Source organism: Arachis stenosperma, chromosome 8, assembly GCF_014773155.1.
Source record: "Arachis stenosperma cultivar V10309 chromosome 8, arast.V10309.gnm1.PFL2, whole genome shotgun sequence".
NCBI lineage: Eukaryota > Viridiplantae > Streptophyta > Magnoliopsida > Fabales > Fabaceae > Arachis > Arachis stenosperma.
Genome location: NC_080384.1, coordinates 7,435,245 through 7,449,933, shown reverse-complemented (window position 1 = coordinate 7,449,933; position 14,689 = coordinate 7,435,245). Strand labels below are relative to the sequence as shown.

Genomic DNA, 14,689 nt, shown 5'->3' with positions numbered 1-14,689 from the left:
TTCCTCTATGTACTAAACTAAAACTGCTTCCCACTCTTTCAAATCAACGGCTACCAACACATTGGTAACTGCAACAGTCATTCAGCTTCCTGTTTGACAAGACTTTTACGCTTCTAGCATTTATTTCGCTCAGATTTTTTATTTACATTTGCTTTAATAAAGAATGTTGAACTGGTGGCTTTCTAGTTATAACACGTTGAATTATACCCAATCATTCAAAGCTCAACCTACTTTATTAAAACACTGATCAATCTGAGCTCGAAAACTGTGATATGGCCGTTATAAATTGGCCAAAACGACATAACTCGGCGACTGACGTTATAAGATTGATTACCAATAAACGGTCACCCAAATAAAAACATCTCCATACATCATTATTCTCCATAAAAAGAGGAATATTCAAAATACAATGATCAGATACTCCATCCTATAAAAGGGGAGGTAAGTCATTTTTATATTTAAGCACATCTAGATAATCCTTATACTAATTTGAAATAAAAACGTCTTCATACATCATTATTCTCCATAAAAAGAGGAATATTCAAAATACAATGATCAGATACTCTATCCTATAAAAGAGGAGGTAAGTCACTTTTATATTCAAGTACATCTAGATAATTCTTTTACTAACTTAAGCGTCGGAGCGTACTGAAAATCGATATATAATTCTGCAAAAAAAAAAAGCTTGGATTCGATCAGCAGAAGGCGAGATTTATCCTGCTGATTTATAGTTCGAATACACAAGAACATATATCATGTTAAAGTTTCTTCAGAAAATGCCAAATTAGTTGGATCCACCACTAATCAAACGTTAAAAAAATAAAACACAATTAAAATTAAATATTCAGCTGATAGAATTTTTGAGGAAGATAAACCAAAAGACTTATGAACATCACTTAATTAAAAAAAAGTGATGACACTGATACATCGGCCAAAATAAACTTCAAGCACAATATAGTTGACTATTAAACTTGGTATACACAGTATACATTAGTGTCTACCTGATTTATCTATGGCAGCTGCATACAAATAAATTAACATTAAGCTTTTTCAACAGAAACCGATAAAATCAAAGTCAAATTGTATGTTGTCTGTTGGATCTGACCTTATGAATCATGACGACGATTGAGTATGAAGAAGCAGTAGCAGCAGCAGTTGTTGGCATACTAATCATATCATACTACTTGTACTTCATCAAAACTGCACGTGATGACGATGCCTGCAAGCCACAACCACCACCGGAGGCGGCCGGTGGCTGGCCACTAATCGGCCACCTGAAAATCTTTAGTGGCTCCGATCAGCCACCTTATGTTACACTGGGAACCATGGCAGACAAGTACGGACCAATATTCAGAATACGAATCGGCGTGCACCCTGCCATAGTTGTGAGTTCTTCAGAGCTAGCCAAAGAGTTATTCACAACGCACGATGCCATAATTTCTTCTCGTCCAAAATATACCGCCGCAAAAATCCTAGGACAAAACTATGCCAATTTCGGTTTCTGTGCCTACGACAATTACTGGCGCGAGATGCGAAAGATAACAGCCTCGGAGTTACTCTCCACTCGCCGGTTCGAGTTGCTTCGCGATATCAGAGATTCAGAGGTGGGGTATTCAATGAAAGAGATATACAGAACGTGGTTGGAGGAAAGAGAAGGCTCTAGAGGGTTGTTATTGGAGATGAATAAGTGGCTGGGAGATATGAACCTGAACGTGATTCTGAGGATGGTTGCGGGGAAGAGGTACTCAGCGAAGGGTGGCGATGAGCGGCAGGTGAGGCGGATCAGGTTGGCGTTCAGGGAGTTCTTTCGTCTTACTGGAGTGACGGTTGTTGGGGATGCGATTCCTGCTCTTAGGTGGTTTGATTTTGGTGGTAAAATAAAGGAGATGGAGAAGGCGGCTAAGGAAATGGATGAGATAGTTAGTGAGTGGATTGAAGAACATCGAGAGAACAGAGACTCTGGAGTGGCAAAAACAGAACAGGATTTTATTGATGTGTTGCTTTCTGTCCTTGATGGGGTTGATCTTGCTGGCTTTGATGCTGACACTGTCAACAAAGCTACTTGCTTGGTACGCATTTATTAGCTAGCTCTGTTCTGTTATTTCCAATATCACCTTTGCTTGTTTGCTTCAAGGGATTGAAACTGATTCAATGACATAAAATGAAATTAACCAAGTTGATTATCCATTTACACCCACTGAAACAAGGAGCTAAAATCGAAAATGAATCCTCTTAATTTCTTTTTTAACAATTGATGGAGTAAAGTGTGATATCTCATCATTAATTTTATAAGTGGAATTAAGAAAAAATAAGAGAGACAATGCTATAAAGGATTAGAGATCACAATTTACTCTCTCAATTTTTTTTTTTTTAACTTTGAGAGGATCCATTCCCATGAAAATCATTACTCAATTACCTAATATTTGAAAATAGTTGTATGTTCCTTCAACTTTAGATTAATATTGTTTTACTGCTACGTTTTTTCACACAATAAGAATGGCTGGTAGATATAAACATGTGCTTAACGCTTTATTTTCTCATCATGCTGTGTAACTTTATTGTGAATAATTCCCTTCTACGTTTTATAAAAGCTAGCAGAGCCACACTTAGTTAAGTTGTATTAATAAGGGGCCAACCCTAGATATTAAATTAATTTATGTAGCGACAATAGTTGAATGTTCAAAAATAGTGATGTTATATTGTTATGGCTGCATTTTGCAGACGCTAATTGCAGGGGCAACGGACACAACAACAGTTACCATGACATGGACACTTTCGTTATTACTGAACAATCGCCACGTTTTGAAGAAGGTTCAAGATGAACTAGACGAGCAAGTAGGCAAGGAGAGACTAGTGAAGGAATCAGATATTAACAAACTAAAATACCTTGAAGCTGTGGTCAAAGAATCACTGCGATTGTACCCAGCTGGGCCACTATCAGGGCTTCGTATATTCACAGAGGACTGTACCTTAGGGGGTTACCATATCAAACAAGGCACACGATTGTTCTTGAATCTTTGGAAGCTTCACAGGGATCCTCGCGTATGGTTAAACCCATTGGAATTCAAGCCGGAGAGGTTCATAAGCATGCACAGGGATGTGGATGTGAAGGGTCAGCATTTCGAGCTTCTTCCGTTTGGCGGCGGAAGAAGGTCGTGTCCTGGCATAACATTTGGGCTTCAAATGACGAAGTTGGCGTTAGCTGCATTTTTGCATGCATTTGAGATCACAACTCCCTCAGATGCTTCTGTTGATATGAGTGCTACGTATGGACTCACAATCATCAAAACCACACCGCTTGAGGTTTTCGCCAAACCTCGTTTATCCCCTTCTGTTTTATCATTGAACACCCTTGCATGAATAATGAATTTGCATATTTTTTTTGTGTGGTGCCTGCTTGTACTTGACTTGACTAGTGCTACCTTTTGGACCTGGTTTGTGCTTAGAACTTCATGGTTAGTTCATGCTACCATCTTATTTAAGTACTATATCTGTGTTAACTATAAATGAAGAGATAAGAAACTCAAAAGATCTATACACCGCACACATTAAATTCCTTGTCTTATCAGTTGAAGCTAAGTTACTTGCCATGTATTCAATGCAACCAAGTATTCGTTACTTTTCAAAATTAGTTATATTAAAAAAAAAAAAGTAACAGCTATAAGTAAACAAATATATATGTAAATCCACCGCTATAAATTTTCTTTTTTTGATTATATACCATTTTCGATGACTCAATGGTGAATTTATATTGATTATAATTTGATGTCTAATTTTTTTCTAACTTTTTTTATGACAAAATTTGAATATTTAATAATTATCTATTTTTATATTTTTAAAATTAAATATTAATTTTTAACATTTTTTAATAAGTTAAACAAACACTTTTAAACATCATAGCAACCACCTTATTATTATATTATATAATAATATTAAGTAAAATTCTTAAAATTACCGATTTTTAATAAATTTAGCCAGCATAAACACTAAATTATCTTTAACAAATAAATTTTATTAATTTATGTGTGCATATTTTGATACGTAAGTGTTAACTGTGTTAACTTATGTGTATAAACTTTAGTAAATATAGAAAAAGTCTAAGAGGATAGCACTTTTATTAAAATTTGGTTAGCACTTAACCAACAAAAGAAAAATAAATAATCTCATATCATTAGATATAATCTCATACCATTAAAAATACTAATAATAGCTAATTAATAACTACAAATCACAAAATTTATTGGCTCCCTAGCACTCCTAGTAAATATATAGGATGATAGGTACAAACTATTATTAGCTAAATTTTTACCAAAAAATAATAATATTTACTAATTATATAATATTTTGATAATATTAAATTAATATTTTATTAATTATAATAAAAAATAAAAATCAATATTTTCAACTAATGTTAAGTGACTTTTTCTCTCCCTTTCTCTTTCGCTTTTATCCTTTTATTAGCTAAACAATAATTTAATTAGCACAAAAAAAAAAACCTAAATTGATTTCCTACTTAAGAGTATCTTAAAGTTAATTTGACTAATCATGAAAATTTTAAAGTACACGAATGTTACTCAATTCAATGAAAAATATTAAGAGAATATTTTTAATTAAAAAAAGTAGAACATACAAATTTAATTAATATTAATTTTTTGGTAACTGAAATAAATTAAACAAAGAAAAACAAAACAAACAAAACAAGGAATTACTTAAATAGAGGGGCAATCCCATTTAAAATTACTCTTAATCTCCTCCCAAGGTGAAAAAAGCTCTACATGCGAAAGTTGTAATTTCATCGCCATCTTTGCCATGGTATCTGCCACCGTGTTTGCATCTCTCATAATCAAACGAAACTCAACACGCCAATTCCAATGCATGATATCTCTTATTTTGAGCACCAATGGATCAATAAATCCAAAACCATCTTGAGTAACAAGATTAAATGCTTCCACACAATCCGTCTCACAAATAACATCTCGTTGACCCACATCCCAAGTTAAGAGATATCCTCTCCAAATAGCAAACAATTCTCCTTGAAGAATACTATTACTCTCAATCATTCCCAAACACCCCCTTTGCCAGCTCCCATTACAATCTCTAATAACACAAACAAAATCAACACTATCACCCGAACCAAAATAACTAGCATCATAATTAATCTTAAACGTACCAATGGATGGGGGATTCCAAAAACTATTTAGAGTAGAGGGAAGGGACATACGTTGTAATTCAAAAATATTCCTAAGCTCCTTTTCTAAAGTTAATGCCAGACAAATCTCTTTTTTCGGAGGCCAAGTTTTATGGGGATTAAATATATCATTATTTCTTACTTGCTATATCCACCAAAGTCCCGAAAAGAACTTGAACGGATGCTCTCTGCTATGATACAAGAACCAGTTCTTCAAATCCAAAGGATGACAAGAAATATCCAACCTATGACAGACAAGCTGAGCTTTTGGACAATCCCGAATACAATGTAAAACTGATTCTTGGCTAGAAAGACATCTTGGACACCTATCCGATGACGACATCCCTCTTCTAAAGCGAAAACTAGCAGTAGGAAGAGCCTCCTTAAGACACAACCAAGCCAAAAACTTATGCTTTTCCGAAACAAGCTGACGCCAAAGCCAAAGCCAATTCTCCCGCTCCTCCCAATCAAACAGCTGCTTACACAACCACAAGTAACCATTGCGTGAGTTATAGACTTTGGCAGTAGACCCACTCCAATACCAACCCACTTCCGGACCTGCTTGTTCATCTGGATTGTAAGAGAGAATATTACCTTTTAGATTTTGAGATAAAGGAGAATAAAGAGTATCTAAATGCCACATACCAACCGACCAAATATCCTGTATCCGGAGATTTGAATCAGAAATGTGAACATAATCCATCTCATTAGATAACCGTCCTTCTCTCCTCCAGCTAGAAAACCAAAAATTCTGGTTCAAATCTCCAATACACCAAGCAAACCCATCTTTCAACACTTCCCAAGCCTTGCAAAGACACCTCCAAATGGGAGAGTCCTTGTTCTTAGGATAACTAAAACAGTCATATAGAGATGATCGGTACTTGGCATCCAACAATTGGACCCATAGCTTGTTTGGCTGCTGGAAAAAAGTCCAAACTAGCTTTTCAAGAAGAGCAATATTTACACAATAAATATCTCTAATCCCTAAACCTCCATATTTTTTTGGAGTAACCAGTACCTTCCAACTAACAAGATTCAATTCTCTTCCATCAACTTGTCCTTTCCAAAGAAAATTCTTCATCATAGACTCCAATTTACTAATGATTCCTTTGGAAAAAATAGAGACCTGCATCTGGTACGTGGGAATAGCGGTGGCAACAGAATTAACCAAGCAGAGTCTACTAGCCTGATTGAGTAAACTCCCTTTCCAGCTTGCTAGCCTACTCCGAATCTTATCCAGGACACCATTAAAAGCTGAACAAGTCACCCTAGAATGGCTAAGGGTAACTCCAAGATACTTGCCCAAGTCCTGGACAAATCTGATAGAGGATACCCCAGTGAAAACCTCTTTCTTTGTTGCAGAGACATTCTTGGAGTAAAGCGCTTTAGACTTCTCCACATTAATCTTCATCCCAGATGCTTTGCAAAAAGTCTCTAAAACCAACATCACATTTTGCACTTGACTCTTTGTAGCTTTACAGAATAGAAGCAAGTCATCCGCAAACATTAAGTGGAATATTCTTGGTCCCCCTCTAGAAATAGCAACCGGCTCCCACAAGCCCAAATCAACCTGATGACTAATAAAGCATGCCAATCGCTCCATACACAACACAAAAAGATAGGGTGACATAGGGTCTCCTTGTCTAAGACCTCGGCTAGGAGTAAAGCGATTCAGACGACTCCCATTCCAAAGAATAGATAAAGAAGAAGCAGTGACACAATTCATAATCAAATTAAGTGTAGGAATAGGAAAAGCAAAGCTCTTAAGGGTATGAGCTAAAAACCTCCAGTCAACTCTATCATAAGCTTTCTCCAGATCAATCTTAAAGGCTAATGTGCCTTTCTTTGATTTAGTCTTCTTCATAAAGTGGAGGACTTCTTGAGCAATAATGATGTTGTCAGGAGTTCCTCGTCCCGGAATAAATCCTCCTTGAAGCGGGCCAACACTCCGCAAGATGAGGACGAAGCCTATTAACAAGGACCATCGTGATGATCTTGTAAATTACATTGCAGAGACTAATTAGCCTGAAATCTTTCATAGATACCGGTGATTCAACCTTTGGAATGAGAACCAGTAAAGTCTCCAACATTCTTGGATCAAGAGTAACACCGGAGAATGCCTGCTTAACCATCTTCCAAACATCAAGACCAATGATCTCCCAATATTCTTTGAAGAAGAAAGCTTGAAATCCATCAGGACCCGGAGCTTTAAAAGCGTTCATGTGAAAAACAGCTGTTCTGACTTCCTCCATAGTAACTGGTGCCGTAAGATTATTGCAAGCTTCCTCATTCAGAGAAGGAAGAGGCACATCACCAAGGCAACCCAAATCAACATCATCCAAATGACAGAATAAGCTTTTATAGAAAGACTCTACTTCTTGACTTAGAACCTCTGGTTCAGTTTCCCACACTCCATCCTTGAGGAAAAGGCCATGAATCTTATTATGCTTCCTTCGTGCAAGAGTTTGAATATGAAAGAATCTTGTATTCCTATCCCCGAACCATAGGAGCTCTTCTTGCACTAGAGTATTATTATAATCATCAAGCAACTGTTGCTCTTTCTGACGCAAATAAATACTATCCACCACTTCCAAACGCTTTTGTAAATAATTAATCTGCTGCTCTAATTCACATTTCTTAACAAAAATGTTACCAAATACCTTCGAGTTAAACTCTAGTGAATTCTTATGTACTTCCGAAAGCTTGTCATTAATCCCTCTATTACCAGACCACCATGACTGGTTCACAATATCCCTATACCCAGGATGAGTAGCCCAAGCAACAACAAATTGGAAAGGTCGATTCCCTTTAGGCTGAGGACGACCTTTACAACGCACCAGAATAGGACAATGATCAGACTGAAGCCTATTTAAAACTTCTGCATAAGCCTCTAGAAAGATAGATAACCAACTACTATTTATACAGACTCGATCAAGCTTTTTGCCACGTCAACATAATTTTTCACCCTCCTATACCAAGAAAACCGCCTTCTAATAGTCTTCAGATCAAACAAATCACTATCCCCTAATGAAGTAGCAAACATGTCTACTATTTGATGAGAAAATTGACAGCCCTTAGATTCATGAGAAAATTTGACTTCATTAAAATCACCAAGAACAATCCAAGGTCCTTGGAAAACCATGGATTGTGCAACAAGATAATCGCAAAGGAGAACCCTTTTCTTAAATTGAGGACTGCCATAAATACCACTACACCTCCAAATTAAATTATCAAAGTGAACCTCAACAGTAACACCCTGATCAAAAGCATCAATGAACTTACAACAAACACCCTTCATAGGGGATAGAAATCAAATACCTCCCTTATGCCCCTCTGCTTCTACTATACCAACACAGTGATACCCCAACCTTTCCCAAAATAATTTTAAATGCTGAAAAGGGGAGTGAGTTTCAACCACAATAAAGAAAACAAGTCTAAATTTTCTAACAAGTTCCTTACAATGCACCCGGGCTAACTTATTAGAAGCACCCCTAATATTCCAAACAATCATATTTAAACAATCCATAAATAATAGGGATAGAATAAATAAGAACATAAACTCTAAAGAGAATCATTAACCTCAATAGGTGGTTTATCCTGCGGTACTGGCACACTCGGATCCTCAATAATTGCCACCTTCGGACCCCCTGACATTGCACCTGCCATGCTTCCATCTACTAAGGTTTTCTCCGTTGTGCCACCATTTTTATCAACTGGCGAGTTCTGCAAGGAGGAAGGCCGAGGACGCTTCCGTAGAGAAATTCCATGACGTATAGGAGTTCTGCGCGATGGAGATGGCGCAATTTCATGTTTTTCTCGCTTCCCCATCCTAATGCCAATTGATTTGCCTCCATCACCATGCAAATTGGGCCTTGGAACCCTTCTCAAGCAAACTTGTGCTGCTTTCCATCTTGGTCCTTCAAACCTGATGACTGGCCCATTGTGAATTTTCTCTTACGCAACACTTGTTGCCAGCCCTCGTCATCATCCATGCATGCCTCATTAACATGACCATTAGGCACGTGAGGAGCCAATGATTCCGTAACCACATCCTTCCCTTTAACAACTTCTAATTTTTCACACAAATTACGAGGATTCTCACCCAAATCACGAGCTTCTGATTCAGCCTCTTTTTGAATCTCATGATTGTTGTGTGGCACTAGTGTCGGGGCTTCATTATTTTTTCCATCACCAAAGAAATTTTCGTTTCCTTCCAAGGACTCCTTCTCCATGCACCACGATTTATCATGCCCATACCATGCATAAGTAGCACAAATCAACTGTAAACTCTCGTACTCCACTTCATAAGTCACACCCTCCACTATAATATGTTTGATTATAGGCAACTCAAGATTAATTTGAACACAAGCTCGGGCATATTTTCCTTTTTCTGCAAGCTTAGTGGCCAAATCTACTTTCACCAGAATCCCTATTGCAGAAGCAATTCGCAGCATTGCTTGTTCCTGGTAGCACCAAATTGGAAGTCCCGGGACTCGAATCCATACCAGCGTTGATCCAAAAGATTTTTCACATGGCCTAAAATCCACATCCCATGGCTTTACTGCAACATAGTGACCGTCTATCAACCACGGGCCACCAAGAATGACTTTCTCACGATCTGCAGCAATATCAAATTTAACCAAAAAATATCCAAACCCTACATCCAACAAATCAAACCCTCCTTTGATGCGTCATACTATCCGAAGCTTATGCATGAGATCGTGTAGCCATAATGCTTATCCAGCACCTTGATCACGATGGCTTCCTTATAAGGTTCAACTAGACAGCTCTTTGCCTCCTTGGTAAAACTGACACTTGGTGGACGAGAATCACCCTGCTTACCTGTGACCGTCGCGATACCATCCTCAGATAAAGACCTTACTAATGCAAAGGCCTTAGACTTTTCTACACCAATGACTTTATCTCGAAAAGAGACCTTGGATGGCTTTTCTAACCCCTCTCGAGAAGAACCCTCCTTAACACCGGATACACACCCACTCACGCTCTCCCCCTTATCTCTTCCGATGGCATGACCATCTTTCTCACCGTGTTTCACCCTCAACTGCTCGCCCCCGCTCTCTCCTTCTCTCATTCTCCTTGAGTACGAAGTACGTACTCTTTCTCTGCTAGGGTTTTTTTTATTAATTAATATTAATTTAAATATAAGGTAAAATACACAAGAAAATATTGATAATTTATCATTTCTGAATTTTAATATATCTTTAGAAATATTTGATAATAAAAAAATATTAGTAAAAAATTACCAAAATTTATTACTTTCAATTTTATTTAATACTGTACGGTATCCTTTTAACATCAGACGAACCACGTTATACTTCGGCACGATAACCACATTTGAAAAAGAACATAATGTTATCCTAACAAACCACTCCCCGATCTTGTCCAAAAGTCAGCCACGAAGATCACAGCTCAAACCAACGACCTATTCAACACCAATCAAATCTATAAAACGAGCATAAGGTCGACTAAGGCCGGCAGATCAAAAAAAATAACCTACTGATCATGTACTCATTTTTTATAAGTGATTCTTTACTGACTTGAACTTCGGAGTCCTTTTTCTAGGTACCACGCTTGGGTCCGAGTTCACGAGAATATTCTTAGTTTAGTTCCAGCTGTCAGGATCCCCTAGATTAACAGAAGACTGACATATAGCTCGGAAAGAGTATCCTTGCCAGAACATTTGGTGCCCACCGTGGGCCCCCGCCTCGCTTTTAGTTTTTTGACCTAATGCTACTATATCCGCCTTGTACTTTCTTTTCTTTTCAGAAGCTGAAGAATGACGGACCATTCAGTGACCCCCAGGCCAATCAGACCAATGCTGAACTCTTGGCTGCTAATGCTGCTCTACAAGCAGAAAACCAACGAATGGCTAAATTGTTGGCAATAATGCAGAACAATGGCGAAAAAAAGAACGACGATAAGAAGGCGAACACCGATCAACAAGAGAAACGTCAATCAGAATCAAATGCGAAGACAGAAGAAATACCTCCCAAGATAGGAAGACGACGAACTAACCCTTTCTTAGAAGAAATAATGAGTTTTAAAATACCTAAAAAATTTACACTTCCCATGACTTTAACCCCGTACAAGAGGATCAGAGATCCTAAAGTCCATGTCACAAAATTCGAATCTATGATGTTTCTTAATAGCGACTCTGATCTCATCTTGTGCCGATCTTTTCCAATCTTTTTGGATGGAGCTGCTTTATTATGGTTTTCTAACTTACCTGCAGGTTCAATATCAAGCTTTGAAGAATTCACCAAATTATTCATAAACCACTTCGCAACATCCAAAATCTATGTGCGAGATTCAGATTATCTCAGTACAATCAAGCAAGGACAGCATGAGAGTTTGAAGGACTACATGACGCAGTTCACAACGGCAACCATGGAAATCCCAGACCTCAACCCGAAAGTACAATTGCACACAATAAAAAATGGCCTTCGACTTTGGAAATTCTAGGAAGCAATAGTCGTCGCAAAGCCGAAGACATTGGAGGAGTTCAGAGAAAAAGCAACTGGGCAAATTGAAATCGAAGAATTACATGAAGCTCGGAGAAACAAAAGACCATTGCCTCGGAAGGAGGAGGAAAAACCTACCAAATCTCAAAACAAAGATCTCAAAAAGCCTTTCAAATTAACACCGAAGTTCTACTCATATACCAAGTTCAACACCAAAAGAGAGGACATCATCAAAGAAATACTACACAATAAACTAATCAAACCACCAAGCAAAGCAGGGACATATCAGGATCAAAAGTATGTAGATAGGAGCAAGCATTGCACATTTCACCAGAAATACGGTCATACCACTGACGAATACGTAGTAGCCAAAGACTTATTAGAGAGGCTAACACGACAAGGCCTATTGGATAAATACGTAACTTCCAGAAACCAGAAAGAAGCAACGGACACTAACAAGCCGAGCTATAGCTCCGACCACAAAGAAAAAGGAGCCTGGTATGGACCAGTTGAAACTCCTGCATCTAACGGAGTAATAAACTACATCTTAGGCAGTTTTGTAGGAGGAGGAGCAACTAGCATGGCGAGAAAAGGAATTATAGAACCATGATGGCAATGGATGGGTCTCAATAATGGACTCAAACCTCGACAACAGCTGCCCAAATCACTTTCGGCGCATCCGACCTAAAGTCGCAATGCCCAAATCTGGAAGACCTAGTAGTAATCTCAATACAAATGGGAGAATTAACAGTAAAAAAGGTTCTGCTCGATCCAAGGAGTAGTGCCGATGTTTTATTCTATTCCACCTTCAAGAAAATGCAACTCAACGACAAAGCACTACAACCATGACCCGGAGAATTGGTAGGGTTCTCTGGGGAAAAGGTCCCTGTATCAGGTTATGTATGGTTGAGAACAACGTTGGGCGAGTCTCCGAACTCAGAAACCCTCGATATTCAATTCTTAGTAGTAGATTGTGCAAGCCCTTATAATGTCATTTTGGGACGTCCGTCCCTTAATTCTTTCGGAGTTATTATCTCTACTATTCACGTTTGTGTTAAGTTTCCTGTGCAGGATAACGTAATAACAACAATCCATGCAGACCTCAAGGAAGCTAGGCAATGTTATAATGCGGGTTTAAAAGTCACCGCAAGCGAGACTATTACAAGGATCCATTCCATTTACAACTCGGAAAGCATTCCAACTTTGACTGAGCTAGATCCGAGAGAAAGCAATAACTGCCCAGTCCCAACGGATGACTTAGAAAAGGTACAACTTGGGAATCCATACCAAATTACTAACATCGGCTCCATCTTCTCTGCAGGTACAAAACAAAATCTGATTGAGACATTAAAGTGCAACATCAACTTGTTTGCATGGACGCCAGCCGACATGCCAGAGATTGATCCAAACTTCATATGCCACAAGCTAGTAGTCAATCTTAACGCCCGACCTATAAGGCAAAAGAAACAAAATTTATGTGCAGAAAGAAAAAGCGCAGCAATAGCAGAAACACAGAAATTACTTGATGCAGGTTTTATCCGAAAACTTTATTTCTCATTGTGGCTAGCAAATGTTGTAATGGTTAAGAAAAGCTCGGAAAAGTGGCGTATGCGCGTGGACTTCACTAACATAAACAAGGTATGTCCAAAGGATTCCTACCCACTACTGAATATTAACAGACTAGTAGACGACATCTCAGGATATATCAAGTGCTTAGTTTCATGGATGCCTATTCTGGTTATAATAAGACACAAATGCACCTTAATGATGAAGAAAAAAACAGCATTTGTAACGGACCAAGGTAAAAATACAGGAGCAACCTATCAGAGACTAATGGACAAGGTCTTAAAAGATCAAATCGGCCGGAACATTGGAATATACGTTGACGACATGGTGGTCAAATCAAGCTCGAAACAACAACATGAGGCTGATCTCAATGAAGTATTTCAGCAACTCCGAAAGTACAATATGAGGCTAAACCCAAAAAAATGTGTATTTGGAGTACATGGAGGCAAATTCCTTGGGTTCTTACTGACAAACAGGGAAATAGAAGCCAACCCCGACAAATGTCATGCCTTGATAAGCATGCAATCACCTCAGTTAATCAAAGAAGTGCAGCAACTTATAGGATGCCTAGCAGCTTTGTCCCGATTCTTACCTGCAACAGCGGCCAAGTCATATCACTTCTTCAACACCTTGAGAAAGGCTAAAAAGTTTCTCTGGACAGACGTATGTGAAAAAGCCTTCATCGAATTAAAAAATCTGCTCGGTTCACCCCCTATTCTCAAGAAGCCACAACAAGGTAAACCACTTTTTTGTATTTCTTTCAATTTCAACTAACACAGTCAGCTCCGTGCTTGTAACAGAAACAGGGAAAGAACAACACGTATACTTTGTGAGTAAAGTATTACAAAATGCCAAAATAAGGTACCCGACCATTGAAAAATTAGCATTTGGTCTGGTCATCATAGCTCGGCGTCTATGACACTATTTTCAAACACATCGGATAATAGTTCGGACGGGACAACCCCTGCGTCAAATATTATCCAAACCAGACCTAGCATGGTGACTTACAAAATGGGCAATAGAGCTCTCGTAATTTGACTTCTCTTATGAATCATGAGGATCTCCCAAAATACAAGAACTTGCCAACTTTGTATCAGAATTCACCGACCTTGAAGAACCAATCAAAACATGGGAGTTGTATGTAGATGGTGCATCAAATGAAAGTGGATGTGGAGCTTGGATCCTGCTAAAGGACAATGCTGGAGTCCAAGCCGAACAGTCAATCAAATTCCTATTTAAAGCAACCAATAATCAAGCCGAATATGAAGCACTCTTAGCAGATCTCTGGTTGGCAAAAGAAATAAAAATAAAAAATCTAAAGGTATACTGTGACTCCCTCCTCGTAGTACAATAAGTAACCGGTCAATTTCAGGTACGAGATCAACTCATAGAAAATTATCTAACTTTGGAAAAAAGATATGATACAACATTTTCAAAATTTTGAAATATCACA

The 14,689-nt window shown here is 38.1% G+C and overlaps 1 protein-coding gene and 1 pseudogene across 1 annotated transcript; one reads left to right on the top strand and one right to left on the bottom strand.

The window, feature by feature from the left end:
* The first annotated feature begins 942 nt into the window (after window positions 1-942).
* Window positions 943-3,383, top strand: LOC130946849 (cytochrome P450 CYP82D47-like). Its single transcript, XM_057875723.1, has 2 exons — window positions 943-2,069; window positions 2,722-3,383. Exons 1-2 carry the CDS (start codon window positions 1,116-1,118, stop codon window positions 3,358-3,360), a joined length of 1,593 nt encoding a protein of 530 aa, XP_057731706.1. The 5' UTR covers window positions 943-1,115; the 3' UTR covers window positions 3,361-3,383.
* Window positions 3,384-4,709: 1,326 nt separating this feature from the next.
* On the bottom strand, window positions 4,710-10,280 carry LOC130945301 (uncharacterized; annotated as a pseudogene).
* Window positions 10,281-14,689: the final 4,409 nt, after the last annotated feature.

Excerpts from the sequence above, each read along its gene's own strand:
- LOC130946849 (XM_057875723.1), top strand. The coding sequence starts at position 1,116 with ATGACGACGATTGAGTATGAAGAAGCAGTAGCAGCAGCAGTTGTTGGC. Across the intron at positions 2,070-2,721 it reads TCAACAAAGCTACTTGCTTG|ACGCTAATTGCAGGGGCAAC; the intron begins GTACGCATTTAT and ends TGCATTTTGCAG.